Source organism: Heterodontus francisci, chromosome 3 (genome assembly GCF_036365525.1).
Source record: "Heterodontus francisci isolate sHetFra1 chromosome 3, sHetFra1.hap1, whole genome shotgun sequence".
NCBI classification, from domain to species: domain Eukaryota; kingdom Metazoa; phylum Chordata; class Chondrichthyes; order Heterodontiformes; family Heterodontidae; genus Heterodontus; species Heterodontus francisci.
The window spans coordinates 162,311,719-162,327,503 of NC_090373.1; the positions used below are offsets into that span (position 1 = coordinate 162,311,719).

Here is a 15,785-nt window from a genome sequence, read left to right on the forward strand (position 1 = left end):
GAGGGCCATGAGTCATGGTCGGCCCCAACCCTGGCATTAAAGTCCCCCAGCAGGAATAGGTGTTCGGTGTTGGGGATGCTGCTAATGATGTTATGGAGTTGTTCATAGAACTGGTCTTTAGCTTCAGGTGCGGAACAGAGTGTTGGAGCATAGATGCTGAGTAGGTGTACTGGACCAGAGGTGGTGAGCAGTCGGATGGACAGTATGCGTTCCGAGCCATTTGAGGGAGGCTCTATCATGCTGAGCAAGGAGTTTCTGATGGCGAAGCCCACTCCATGCTGTCTTGGTTCTTCAGGATCCCTGCCCTGCCAGAAGAAGGTGTAGTCTTGCTCTGCTAGAGAGCCACTCGCGGGGAGGCGAGTCTCCTGAAGTGCTGCAATGTCCACATTGAGTCTACTGAGCTCGTTGTTAATGATGGCGGTCTTCCGAGAATCGTTGATTTGTGTAAGGTCTTCCGACAGGCCAGGACACATAGTTCTGACGTTCCAGCTTGCAAAGCGAAGGGCTGGTACCTTCTTTCCTTTTTTCATGTTGTTTGGTGCGGTGTATCAGTCCACCTTTCGGGCAATGACCCTGAGCTCCAAGCACCCATTGAAGCAGGCAGACTGTGGCGGGACAGAACCTTATTGACCGGGGGCTGCCCGGTTTGAGGCGGGCGGTAGCTGTCCAGTGAGGTGCAATGACCTCTCCCACCGACAAAGGCAACCCGTGGCGCCCAGTTTCTACGCCAATTTATCTGGACTTATAACCCGTAACTGCTGCCTTCCGTGTTGTTTCAGTCGCTGTGAGGCAACTATGGAGTGACCTCTCCATGGCGCATGCCTGGGCAAATTTATGGAGGTTGAGAGTTGCCCAGTCGTCAAAACCCCCCTCTCGGCCTTTCTGGTGGGGTCCAAAGGAGTGCAGGACACGACGTTTGGCACCAGTATGGCTGCAGGAACTGCCGGAAACATGCCAAAGGTGACACATGACCGCCTACGGGGTTCCGCTCCGGATTTTCTGTTAGGGTTTACTCCCTTAGCCTTGGTCTCTCCCGAGACGCCCACAAGGCAGTGGGGTTGTTGGGGCCCCTACACAGGTGTAGGATGGTGCCGGTGGGAGGAGGGGATGCAAGGGGGAGGGGTAGAGGGAGGGGGTGGGGGGGGGGTGCAGGGGAAGGGGGTGCGGGGTGAAGATGGTGCGAGGGGGGGGCGGGCTGGGACGGGGTTGTGAGGGGGTGAGCTGAGAGGGTGGAGCAGGGAAGGGGACGGGGGGTGGGGGGGGGGGTGGAAGGGGGGGGAGGGGGGGTGGAATCTGGTGCAGGTAAATAAGCCATTTCCTCAGTGCCCACCATCGACGTCCGGAAAGCTCATCCACGTCCTTCGGGAGGTGAAGCATCATTTGGCAGACTTAGAGGTGATTACATTTGCTAAGGGTTTTTTGCAGTGGTTTAAATAAAGGCATGCAGCATTGCCGACAGTGCGCTGCAGATGCTCTCCGAGCCATCTCCCGCGGGCGCTTTGAAGTTGCGGCCGGGGGGGCCGTTCGTGGATGTTTTGGGTGTTCGGGGCACCTTTTCACAGGACTTCTCTCGGGTCCCGCAGCTCCTTCTTCACCTCAATGGACTTACCGCATGCCGTGGCTGCAGACATAGAGTTATACAGCAGAGAAAAAGGCCCTTCGGCCCATCGTGTCTGTGCCGGCCATCAAGCACCTATCTAATCTAATCCCATTTTCCAGCACTTGGCCCATAGCCTTGTATGCTATGGCTTTTTATGTGCTCATCTAAATACTTCTTAAATGTTGTGAAGGTTCCTGCCTCTACCACCACCTCAGGTAATGTGTTCCAGATTCCTACCACCCTCTGGGTGAAAAGACTTTTCCTCAATCCCCTCTAAACCTCCTGCCCCTTACCTTAAATCTATGCCTCCGCTTAGGAAAAAGTTTCTTCCTATCTACGCCCCTCATAATTTTGTATACCTCAATCAGGTCCCCCCTCAGCCTTCTCTACTCCAAGGAAAACAACCCTAGCCTATCCAGTCTCTCTTCATAGCTGAAGTGCTCCAGCCCAGGCAACATCCTGGTGAATCTCCTCTGCACCCTCTCCAGTGCAATCACATCCTTCCCATAGCGTGGCAAACAGAACTGTACACAGTACTCCAGTTGTGGCCTAACTAGTGTTTTATACAGCTCCATCATAACCTCCATGAGGTCCATGATCACACCATCAACAGCTTGCCCATCATGCCAGATAGCAGGATGAGGGTGATCTGGGCGTTGAGAAGGGTATAAGGCAGGGAACATACCCTCATCCTCAATGTTCTCAGCAACGCCAGATGACAATGGGCTCTGTCACAGCCAGCCCCATGATGCTGCAAGCCATCTCCTCTGTAGGGTTCAGGAAATGAAGGAGTCCTGGTTCCTGCCAGATCTGCCCTGCTCCCTACTGTTGTGTGCCACCTTGTCTTGCAAGAGAGAGAGGGCAGAATGTCAGTGTTGTGTTGCACTGTGTTTGGGTGATGTGTCTGGCATAGCTGAATAGCTGGAAGTAAGCAGAAGCGAGAGTAGGTGTGAGGCTGGCAGCATTGGAAGGTGGGTGAGAGTAAGCTGGAATGTCTGGATGATATGTGAGTTTTGAGTTCCAGGGATTGGTGCTGAGTGAGTGATGAGGGTGTGGTGCATTGAGAATCATGAGAGATTGGTGGTGTGGTGGGTAGGAAATGTCATGCGATGCATTTATTGAGCTTGACCACCTATGTGAGGTCATTACACCTTTTGTGGCACTGCAGCCAGATCCTCTGGTCCAGACCCCTGGAGTTAATCTTCCTGGTCACCTTCCCCCAATCTCTTCTGAAGTGATCCTTGAGTGTCTTCTAGGCTTTCACAGAACTATGGTGTCTCACCTCCTACCCACCTCCACCACTAATGCCTCCAGCACCTCATCCATTACCCTGGAACACTCTCTCTACTCTGGTGTTCATTTTGCCCGTAATTAAATTGCAGCAATATTCTTCAGTGCAGCTTCCTTTTAAGAGGGACAGCCTGCTTTAAGGGCAAGCTGGTTGCATCACATGGTTCCTGACCAACACCAATGGACTCCTCTGCTGAGCACAGAAACAGCCAGCAGAATTAAGAAGACAGCAGCGCAGGGCCTGTTTGGCTAGATGCTACAATCATATGATAAGGCGGGGGCACCAAATTTGCATGCTGCCCACCTTGATCTGAGCAGTTGCGGCCAGCTCACAAGACACGATCGCCGTGCTCGAAAATCAGATGAACATAATTTCTAGCCCTCAGTGTTCATAGGCTGGTTGCAGTATAATAGAGGTTTATTTATTTATTGCAGAACTGATGTTTGTAGCCCATGTTATGGAAATGTATTTCATATTATCTCTCCACTGATTATACCCTTCCAATAGAATGTATACAAAAATACCATCATGGACTCCTGCAAGGTAATTTCTTGAGGGGGGTGAATAAGTACAAGCAATAATTTTAATACTGAAGGGGCCAATTTTTGCACTGTGCAAGTAGGTGAGTTTTGACTGAGTTAAAATCTCGCCCAAGGCCTGAGCCTACAGACAGTTATTATAGGATCCATTTTAAATATAAAACTTTTATGAAGAGTTGTGATTAGCCCTAATTTCCTTTTTTGTCTTTTGAATATTTTTCTTTAAAGAATGAATGCTGATGACATCTTTGGAGTGACCAGCTTTATTGACTTATTGAGGCTGCCAGTGTCAGAAAGTTAAATTAATGTTAATAGGGAATGTCATTCAGCAAAAGGGCCTTTAGCATTGACTGAATTTGATTTTGTTTTCTTAGATTGGATTTGATGTCTTTTCAAAGCTAGCATCTTTTTTAACACTGTTTATTCAATTCTTTTCATCTCACCGTTATAGGTTGCTCTTTTCATTTACCTCATATATCCCCTCAAGACACAAAGTACTTCATTACAAGTACAAGACGCACTGAAGCCAGCAGATCTCAACATTTTTTTTCTATTCTAGACATAGTCAATGTTTCATTCCGACCAATCATGAACATTATCAAAATCTGTCAAACTCCAACCATTTCAAAAGGATGTTCAAGATAAAATACTTCTGAGAATTTACCCCATGCATTCTTTTGGTGACTTTCCTATTTCTCCTTTGATCTATTCTAATACTTTTTCTAAGGACCTGGGTCTGATATATGGACAACTGCTCAACATGAGATTCGTGGGATGAAAATGGCCACCCTGCCAAGGTCTCTGAGTCTCGGGATAGACCCATGAATACTGCTTTACTGGACTTATGATCTGAGCAGCCTTGATCTGCTGACTTTGAAGGCATCTGTGGAAAATAAACAAATAACTCACTGGTATTTGAAGTAAGAAACAATCCCTGGAGCCATCTTACTGCTTTTTCACTAGCTGGAACCATACCCCTACCAGTACCCTTCCCGTTGCTTTCCTAACCTGCTCCAGCAAAGAAAGTGGCTGGCTCTTCACTGCACACTGTAACTAAGTGATGGCAAAGAGGCTGCACCCAGAAACTCACAGGATTTATCTGCTTTCCAATGCTACTACTACCAACCCAAGGAACTACCAGGGAGTGCAGTAAGTCTTAGAGAAATAATGGAAGGCCTGTGTGAATCTCCTTTATAGAGGAAGAATGACCAGCAATAGGCACCTCTCCCTTGCCTCAAGCAACAAAACCGTACAATTTATTGGGCCTGAAATAACGTAACTCTACTTTTTGGGGATCTTCTGCATCCTTTAAATGTGTTGCAATTTTAGCGATGCAGCAGGTGACATGTTGCCAGAGTGCCATATTTTTCCCTCAGCAGTGGTGGATTCCCTCTTGCTGGTGAAGGGTTGGGGGCGGGTGGGTGGTCCCATTGGGAGCCCATTCTGCACTGACAAACACATCGAATCCAGGAAAATGGGTTGGGATCACAGAGAGATTAGCATGGAGAATGGAAATCCATTGGAAATCCTGCCTGAACTCTACTTTGTCAGTAAACCCCACTTGGAGGAAAAATCCATGATTCTTTCTGTCTGTGGCACAAAAGACTAACTGTATTACAATATATTGTTTGTTAGATATAATGTTTCCATCCCCATGGAATGGTGAGTGTGTGGTGTACCTTATAGGAAATCTGCTACTAGATATGTTATTCTTACTACGGAAGCAAAATCAATTTGGTTAATTAGTTTACTCACCATCATCCACAGCATTATTCATGAAGAAGATATTATCAGGAGCAAAACCTATCTCTACCATTTCTTTACATTGATCTATTGTTTCAGGGAAATTGTCCAGCACCCAACCCCCTGCCAAGGGATGACCGGGATTCCTCCCTTTTTGTTCTTCATGAATCTGAAAAACAAGCATATCGTAAGTAAGTGTAGCACACTTCAGTTCCATTGTTATTGCTGCAATTGTGCCAGCTGTAGCTGTTGTAACACTCTCATCTCTAAGTCACAAGATTGTAGGTTTACGTCTCATTTCAGAAACTTGAGCATAAAATCCAAGTTGACACTCCAGTGCAGTACTGAGTGAGAGCTGCACTATCAGAGGTGTCACCTTTGCCAGCAGGAAAATATAAAACCAGCCATTCTTCATAGATTTGAGGAGACAGACCAGAAGGAGAGACAAAGAAGGAGCAGCCTCAAGACAGATGTCAATTAACACCTCAGTCTCCTGAAGCAGAAGAATTAATAATTCTGAGTTTCAAGTTGTGCTGCTGAGGTTGTAAGCATCTCTAGCTGTAAAACTGTTCTGTTTTAGCATCAATAAAACAAATTACTTAGAAAAGCTTCTATCCTCATGGGAACGGTAGTAAAGTAGTTATATTACTAGACTAGTAAGCTAACAACCCAGACGAATGATCCAGAGACTAAATTCAAATCCCACCATGGCAGCAGGGAAATATAAATTCAGTTGGCTAATAAATCTGGAATAAAATATTAGCATTAATAATGATGACCATAAAACTACCAGATTGTTGTAAAAATCTATCTGGTTCACTAATGCCCTTTAGGAAAGGAAATTTGCTGTCCTTACCTGGTCTGGCCTATATGTGACTCCAGACCCACAACAATATGACTGACTCTTAACTGCCCTCAAAAATGGTTTGGCAGGCATCTAGGGATGGACAATAAATGCTGGCCTTGCCAGTGATGTCCACATTCTGTAAATGAATAATTTTTTTAAAATCCTTACCTCTGGGCTAATGCAGTAAAGAGAGGGTTAAAAAAAAACCTACAATATGAAAACATAAACATTTTGTTGAGGAAAATCCTGGGATGGAAACAATCTGGACCTGAAATTTCATAATTCTTTAGTGCCATTATTTTCTTTATTAGTGTTATTTTGCTTAGTTAATTTTGGTGAGTCCCTGATTCAATAATAGTTTCCTTGGGATGTCAGGCATGCTGTCCTCTTATTCTACAGTAAATACTCACATGAAGTAATTATTCAACATATCCACCATTTCTTTATTTTCACTGACCATATCATTATCAATTTTCAAGATTGCTCCTGGCCATCCTTTTTTCATAATGCTATTCCAATTTTTTTGCGTTGATTTCAATATCCCTTGCAATTTCTTTTGATATGCCTTTTTTGTACTAATTATCTATTTAGTCACCCTTTGCTGTTTTTTCTGCTTTCCCATTTGCCAAGAGCTGTGCAATTTTTTTTTTTAGCATTTTTGTATGTTTTTTCTTTTAGTTTTATGTTATCCCTCACCTCTTCAGTTGTTAATGGCTGTATTTTTATTGACAAGTACAGCTCCTGCCTCTTCCTGGTATAAACTGGCTCTGTATCACATTAAATTCAATTTTGAACACCTGCCACAGATATTCTGTCATTTCACCCATCAACAGGAGTTGTCCAGTAAATGCCAGCCTTACCCAAATCTAAAATCTTAGTAGTTGCTTTTACTTTTCAAACACTACGTTGAACTTGATCATATTATGATCGTTATAAGATAAACGTTCACACACTGTGAGGATGCTAAATAAATCTGGCTCACGGCATGCCTCTTGTTGGTTCTAGGTGCATATTGTTGTAGAAAACTATCCCAAACATATTCAAGAAATTCACTATCTTTCTGCTTATTTAGAAAGCAAATGTAACTCCACTATTTAAGAGAGGGAGAGAGAAAACAGGGAATTACAGACCAGTTAGCTTTACAGTCATTGGGAAAATGCTAGCATCTATTCTAAAGGATGTGATAAGTGGACACTTGGATCATAATGATCTGATTGGGCATAGTCAATATGGATTTATGAATGGAAAATCATGTTTGACAAACCTGATGAGTGTTCTGAGGATGTTACTAACAGAATTGATAAAGGGGAGTCGGTGGATGTGGTATACTTGGATTTTCAGAAGGCTTTTGACAAAGTCCCCCACAGGAGGTTGGCTAGCAAAATTAAAGCACATGGGATAGGAGGTAATATACTGGCATGGATTAAGGATTGGTTAACAGGCAGAAAGCAGAGAGTAGGAATAAACGGGTCATACACGCGTTGGCAGGCTGTGACTAGTGGGGTACCACAAGGATCAGTACTTGGGCCCCAGCTGTTCACAATATATATCGATGATTTGAGTACGGGGACCAAATGTAATATTTCCAAGCTCGCGGATGTATGTTGTGAGGAAGATGCCAAGTGGCTTCAAGGGGATTTGGACAGACTTAGTGAGTAGGCAAAAATGTGGCAGATGGAATATAATGTAGAAAAATGTGAGGCTATCCACTTTGTTAGGAGGAACAGAAGTGCAGCGTATTTCTTAAATGGTAAGAGATTAGAAAGTGTAGATGTCCAAAGGGACCTGGGTGTCCTTGTCAATCAGGCACTGAAAGCTAACATGCAGGTGCAGCAAGCAATTAAGAAGGCACATGGCATGTTGGCCTTCATTGCAAGAGGATTTGAGTACAGCAGTAGTGAAGTCTTGCATCACTGTATAGAACCTTGGTTAGACCGCACCTGGAGTGTAGCTTGGGTCCCCTTACCTTAAGATATTATTGCCATAGAGGGAGTGCAAGGAAGGTTCACCAGACTTGTTCCCGGGATGGCGGGACTGTCCTCTGAGGAGAGATTGGGGAAATTGGGCCTGTATTCTCTGTACTTTCAAAGAATGAGAGTTGATCGCATTGAAACCTATAAAATACTTAAAGGGATTGACAGGGTAGATGCAGCGAAGATGTTTCCCCTAGAACCAGGGACACAATTTCAAAATAAGGGGAAGCCACTTAGGACAGAGATGAGGCGAAATTTCTTTACTCAGACCGTTGTGAATCTTTGGAATTCTCTACCTGAGAGGGCTGTGGAAGCTCAATCATTCAGTACATTAAAGCAGAGATTGACAGATTTCCAAATACCAATGATATAAAGGAATATGAGGATAATATGGGAAAAAGGCATTGAAGTGGATGATCAGCCATGACTGTCTTGAATGGCGGGCAGGCTCGATGGGCTGAATGGTCTACTCCTGCTCCGATGTTCCTATGGTATCCCAATGTATGCGTAAGTTAAAATCTCCCATTAAAATTACTCTGCCTTTGCTACATGCTTGTTTGATCTCTGCATTTATACAATTTACCACTTCACAGCTTCTACTAGGTGACCTACAAACAACTCCTACTACAGTCTTAAATCCTCTATTTCTTAATTCTACCCATAAGATATTCACTGCTTGCTTATCTCTTGTTATGTACTCTCTTCGCATTGAAGTGATTTCATCCTTAATCAGTGTGGCTACTCCTCCCCATCTACCATTTTTTCTATCTTTCCCTTTTTTTATTCATTCATGGGATGTGACATCACTGGCTAGGACAGCATTTATTGCTCATCCCTAATTGTCCCTTGAGAAGGTGGTGGTGAGCCGCCTTCTTGAATCGCTGCAGTCCATGTGGGGTAGGTACATCCACAGTGCTGTTAGGAAGGGAGTTCCAGGATTTTGACTCAGCGACACTGAAGCAATGGTGATATAGTTCCAAGTCAGGATGGTGAGTGGCTTGAAGGGGAACTTGCAGGTGGTGGTGTTCCCATGCAACTGCTGCCCTTGTCCTTCTAGATGGTAGAGTCGTGGGATTGGAAGGTGCTGTCTAAGCAGCCTTGGTGCGTTGCTGCAGTGCATCCTGTAGATGGTACACGCTGCTGCCACTGTGTGCCAATGGTACAGGAAGTGTATGTTTGTGAATGGGGTGCTAATCAAGCAGGCTGCTTTGTCCTGGCTGGTGTTGAGTTTCTTGTTGCTGTTGGAGATGCACCCATTCAGGCAAGTGGAGAGTATTCCATCAAACTCCTGACTTGTGCCTTGTAGATGGTGGACAAGCTTTGGGGAGTCAGGAGGTAAGTTACTTGCCAAAGGATTCCTAGCCTCTGACCTGCTCTTGTAGCCACGGTATTTAGAGGAACTCCAGTTCAGTTTCTGGTCAATGGTAACCCCCAGGATATTGATATCGTAATGCAATTGAATGTCAAGAGGAGATGGTTAGATTTTCTCTTGTTTGATATAGTAATTGCTTGGCACTTGTGTGGCACAATGTTACTTGCCGCTTATCATCCCAAACCTGGATATTGTCCAGGTCTTGCTGCATTTCTAGATGGACTGCTTCAGCATCTGAGGAGTCGCAAATGGTGCTGAAAACATTGCACAATCATCAGCAAACATCTCCACTTCTGACCTCATGATTAAAGGAAGGTCATTCATGAAGCAGCTGAAGGTGGTTGGGCCGAGGACACTATCCTGACGAACGTCTGCAGTGATGTCCTGGAGCTGAGATGACTGACCACCAAGAACCACAACCATCTTCCTTTGTGCTAGGTATGACTCCAACCATCAGACTGTTTTCCCCGATTTCGTTTATTCATTCATGGGATGTGGGCGTCGCTGGCTAGGCCAACATTTATTGCCCATCCCAAGTTGCCCTTGAGAAGGTGGTGGTGAGCTGCCTTCTTGAACCGCTGCAGTCCATGTTGGGTAGGTACACCAACTTTGCTATTCCCATTGACTCCAGTTTTGGTAGGGCTCCTTGATGCCATGCTAGGTTAAATGCTGCCTTGATGTCAAGGGCAGTCACTCTCACCTCACCTCTTGAGTTCAGCTCTTTTGTCCATGTTTGAACCAAGGCTGTAATGAGATCAGGAGCTATAGACCTTATAACCTTGCATACTTAGGCCTTACCATCTTGCAGCCAGGTCTCATTAATGGCTACCATTTCATAAACTCCAAGTTGAATCTGTGCCTGCAACTCATTCAATTTGTTCCTTACATTCCGTGTTTTTGTGTAAAGTATGCTCATTTTGGCGACACACACTTACCTGTCCTTCTGCTCTCATGTTTTACTCACATGTTTCTTATTCTTCTGCCCTGGTTTAATTACTTTACACCTTCTAGTTTTCCATTTACTGATCTTACAGTTTTTATCTGTCTGCACTTTTCTGATTGGTCGGTGGGTTCAAATGGTGGGTCGAAAGTTTATCGCTTCCATTTTGCACTGTGAGAGAGTTGTGCAAATGAAAACTTTTTTTCGGCATTAAGATTTGGTTCCAGATGAGAGATCAGGTCTATAGTGGATATGTTGAAGGTTTTCACACATACAGTGAGAGGTGAGTTTGGTGCGCACTCGCGAGACTATAATATAAAATTGAGTGAGACTGAGGCAAAATTTAATCAATTTAATATCAAATAGAGAGAGACAGGTTAAAAAGAGCCAATATAATGTAAAACAAGGAGACAGAGGTAAAATATAATATAAAGAGAGATTGAGGTAATGTATAATCAGTGTAATAGAGGGATCACTGAGGGAGACCCATTTTAAAAATAGGCCAACTTCTGTTGGGTTTGTAGGTCTTGGATTGTAGAGTGTTTCGTTAAGTCAGGTGAAATGGGCTGACAATGGGTTGATTAGATATTGTAACATTTTATTGTAACATTGAAGTACAGCACATGTTGAGTAACAGTTTTTTGATCTATTCAATACAAGGCACCAGGTGAATAGGGAAGACACATCTTTGGTGGGCAGGGCCTGGTGCACAAGGAGGTGCGTAGGGAGGAGACACTAGTGATCGGTACTGAAAGATTTGGAGGCAGATTGGGATAAAACAGTTTTGACACTGCAAAATTTAAAGAAAAAATAGAGACAGATGAAGGCTAGATATAATCAGTATAATGTAAAACAAAGAGATTGAAGTGAAATGTAATCAATGTAATTTGTAATAGAGAGAGACCAAGGTAAAATATAACTAAAATAGAGACTGAGGTGCAAATCAAAACCTTTTTTGGCATTTAGAGTTGGCTCCAAATGACAGATCAGGTCTACAGTGGACATGTTCAAGGCTTTCACATGTACAGTGAGAGGTGAGTTTGGTACCCATTCGTGAGACTACATATAAAATGAGGTGACTGAGGTAAAATGTAATCAATGTAATATCAAATAGAGAGAGAGACTGAGGTTAAATATAGTCAATATAATGTAAAATAGAGACCAATACTACAGTTTCTGTCTGTCCACATTGTCTGATTGGTTAGTAGTTTCATTTGGTGGGCAGAGTGTGCTGCACGTGCCTCGGTTACAGGCCCCAACCCCCACTGCTCCCCAGCCTTGCTTACTGGCCCCCGTTCCTCACCGCTCCCCGGCCTCGCTTACTGGTCCCCAGACCTCGCCACTCCCCGGTCTCGCCGACTGGCCCCAGACCTAGTCATTCCCCTCCCTCACTTATTGGGCTCTTGACGATGATAGGAGGTTGGAAATAGCATGGGGAGGGGGGGCATGATGTGGGGGGAACGGCATGGGAGGAGGAGGTGGGGGACAGCATGGAGTTGGGACAGGGGAAGATTGCATGGGAGGATGTTGGGGAGAGACTGCAATGAGGGGCAGAATGGCTTGGGAGAGTAATGGGGAGTGGGGAGAAGGGGGGTACCCCAGCATTGCAGGGGGGGGGGGGGGGGGTAGGGGTACAGGATCGGGAGGGGATGGCATGGGGGGGGGTGGGGGGAACGGCACGTGTGGTGGCCGCCACTAACAGGATGCTGCCGTCAAGCCAAAAAGACGTCCTGCCTATCACACAAATGAGTAATGTGATATATCAATTTCAGTGCCAGTGTAATGCTAGGTATATAGGCCGTACCTTCCAAAGACTGGCAGATCGTATCAAACAATATGTCTCTTCCGCTGCTCGCAATGGGCAAGGTACAGGCCATACCCAACCAGCCCATGCTTGCAAAACTCAAAACACAGTGTCCAACATTAGATGTGATTCCGCAATTGGACAACATTTGCTAAATAATCCTCAGTGTGTTAAGAATTATGCTGACAACCAATTTAAGATTGTCATTAGGGCTCAAAGTGTGGCACATTTGTGTGTACTGGAAGCTACATATATTAATACACAGGGCCCTGTTCTTTGCAGACAGAAAGAACATGTACAAACATTGCACCTGTTTCACTTAAACAAAATAAGTGACAGCCATTCACTGGTTCATTCCTGGCAATGCCTTGACCAAGCAGAGTCAAGTTGCCTGGTTTAAATTTCAAACAAAGCTTGGCAGTTAACTGTCAGTCACCGTTAACTAGTACATTCTCCATGGCAACGCCTCGACCAATCTGAGTTCATTTGCCAACCAATCAGCACGGTATAAATGTGTTGTTTTCCCTTACTTTGGTATTCTTGAGGATTGTCCTGATGAATGCAAGACGAAAAGCTTTGACATAATGTATCTATTTTCAGCAACAAACAAAATATTCTTGAGGGCATCGGCGTGTGCACTGAGTGTCTGCCAGAAATATGCAGAGTAGGTAGATCATGCCGTCAGTCAGCATGTAATGCTGATTTGATGCCAGCCCTAACAGTTTGGAGTTCAACATTCCAGCTAATGCAGTCTCTTAAACACATACAGTTGAACATGCAGTCAGCAGCAGGACAGACTCCCCGCCCACCGCCACGAGTGCGATTTAAAGGAATCATCAATTACTTTTGGGTTAGCTTCAGATGGATTTCTACTGGCTCTTGCTGTGATTATAGAAGTGATTGGGGCTTTCCAGAGTTCTTTAAAATTGCTGAAGTTGACTGAGAGTGGTGTGGCAGGTGCTGAAGGACTTTGTCCTGACTTTAAAGATTCTGACAAACTACTTGCTACCAGACATGGGTGCAGTAGTTTACATCCCCCTTGGAATACAGCAAGAATGCAGGGTGAATGGGCAGAGGAAAACAGAGTCGGGCAAGCTGCTAGAATAAGGAGGAGGGGGAGAAGGAATCTCAGCAGGAGGCTGTATACACCCAGGGTGTTCAGGGAGCAATTCTCCTACCTGAACCTCAGCAAGGAACTGCCAGTCAGACGCCTCCTCTTTGCCAAGGACTCCCTCACTGAAATCTTCCCACCTGCTGCAGCCAAAAACTATAGTGTCAGGCAGGGAAAGGATGGCATTGCCCCTGGTTGTGAAGCTAACCATGGCCATTCTTGCATCTGGCTCCTTCCAGCAGGGAGCAGGCATTATTTGCAACATCTCTCAGTTTGTTCTGCATGTTGCATAAGGGAAATCACTGAGACTCTGTATTCCACGACAGCTGAATACATTTCATTCTCTCTTGCCAGAAAGAAGCAGGTGGAGTGAGCATGTGGCTTTATTCCAAGTTTCCCCATGATGCAGAGAGTCACTGACTGCAACGCACATTGCTTCGCGAGCACCGCTGTTAACCCTGAGACGGACCACCAAAAGGGATTCCACTCCTTCAACTTCCAGCTGGTGAATTACCGTATGCAGCAAGTCATTAAAGTTCAATGCCCAATACCCTGCAACAGTCATGAAACTTTAATTCTGAGGCATCTACCTGGCAATGTGGAAAATTGCCACAGTATGTCCTGTCCACAAAAAGCAGGACAAATCCAACCTGGCCAATTACCACCCTAACAGTCTATTCTCAATCATCAGCAAAGTGCTGGAAAGTGTCGTCGACAGTGCTATCAAGTAGCACTTGCTCAGCAATAACCTGCTCACTGACACTCAGTTTGGGTTCCGCCAGGGCCACTCAGCTCCTGACCTCACTACAGCCTTGGTTCAAACATGGACAAAAGAGCTGAACTCAGAGCTGAGGTGAGAGTAACTGCTCTTGACATCAAGGCAGCATTTGACCGAGTATGGCTCAAGGGGCCCTAGCAAAACTGGAGTCAATGGTGATCAGGGAAAAACTCTCCACAGTTTGGAGTCATAACGATCACAAAGGAAAATAGCTGTGGTTGTTGGCAGTCAATCATCCCTTTCCCAGGACATCATTCCAGGAGTTCCTCAGGGTAGTGTCCTCAGCCCAACCATCTTCAGCTGCTTCATCAATGCCTCCATCATAAGATCAGAAGTGGGAATGTTCGCTGATGATTGCACAATGTTCAGCACCACTCATGGCTCCTCAGCTACTTAAGCTGTCCGTGTAGAAATGCAGCATGATCTGGACAATATCCAGGCTTGGGCTGATATGAATGTTACTTGCCACCTGCCATACAAGTGCCAGGCAATGACCATCTGAAACAAGGGAGAATCTCACCATCTCCCCTTGATATTAAATGGCATTATCATTGCTGAATCCCCTGGGGTTTACCATTGACCAGAAACTGAACTGGACCAGCCACATAAATGCTGTGGCTACAAGAGCAGGTCAGAGGCTAGGAATTCTGTGGTGAGTAACTCACCTCCTGTCTCCCCAAAGCCTGTCCACAATCTACAAGGCACAAGTCAGGAGTTAGGAGTCCACTTGCCTGGATGCGTGCAGCAGCAACAACACTCAAGAAGCTCGACATCATCCAGGACAAAGCAGCCCGCTTGATTGGCACCCCATCCACCACCTTCAACACTCAGTCCCTTCACCACTGACATACAGTGGCAGCAGTGCGTACCATCTACAAGATGCACTGCAACAACTCACCATGGTTCCTTTGCCAGTGCCTTCCAAACCCATGACTCTACCACCTAGAAGGACAAGGGCAGCAGATGCATGGGAAACACCACCTACAAGTTCCCCTCCAAGTCACACACCTTCTTGACTTGGAACTATATCACCGTTCCTTCACTGTCCCTGGGTCAAAGTCCTGGAACTATGTTCCTAATAACGCTTTTGGTGTACCTACACCCCAAGGACTGCAGCGGTTCAAGAAGGCAGCTCACCACTACCTTCTCAACGGCAATTAGGATTGGGCAATAAACGCTGGCCTATACATCGACCACATCTCATAAATATAAAAAACATTCCACACACGTGAACATATACATGTAACGAAAGCTATGTTGCCACAGAAAATGTGATACAGCAGATCATTGAGGAGCCCTGCAGTGCTTGGCAGAGTAGATGTGAAGACGCGTGGTGGTCTGCTGCAAGCTGCAACCCCTCGCCATCACGAGGATGCAGCTCTTGCCAACAGTTATAAGGTGACCAGCTGAGGAGGACGAGGGGCAGGAGGAGGTAGGGAGGAGACAACCTACGCAGCCCCTTCCTGGCCTGACTTTCTGTTATTGACTCATCTGAATGCAATACCAATTAATGCAACCCAATTCCCCATGCACCAACAGTCCCATCTTACCTTCCTGCTGTTACTGACCATAACTATGTCTGCTTGCCCACAATGCAAAAATAAACGGCAACACAAAACAAAATTCCAAACCAAATTTCTGAATCAAATCATGTTATATAGCAAACAAATGTCAACTAATCACCCTTGTACATTCCCTTAGTGCCTATCTTCCGTGGGTCTTTGTTTGTTCTAGTGCTCCTATGCAGTGCTACCTCAGTGGCTGTAGCCTGCCTGGTGGAAGGCTGT

At 45.3% G+C, this 15,785-nt stretch overlaps 1 protein-coding gene across 5 annotated transcripts in view; it reads right to left on the reverse strand.

The window, feature by feature from the left end:
* Positions 1–15,785, reverse strand: part of ak9 (adenylate kinase 9) — a 455,773-nt gene that overhangs the window by 322,353 nt on the left and 117,635 nt on the right. For all 5 annotated transcript variants that reach the window (XM_068027233.1, XM_068027231.1, XM_068027230.1 and 2 more), the window contains one exon: positions 5,186–5,342. In XM_068027233.1, the coding sequence (XP_067883334.1) occupies positions 5,186–5,342 (157 nt within the window). The remainder of the gene's footprint in view (positions 1–5,185; positions 5,343–15,785) is intronic.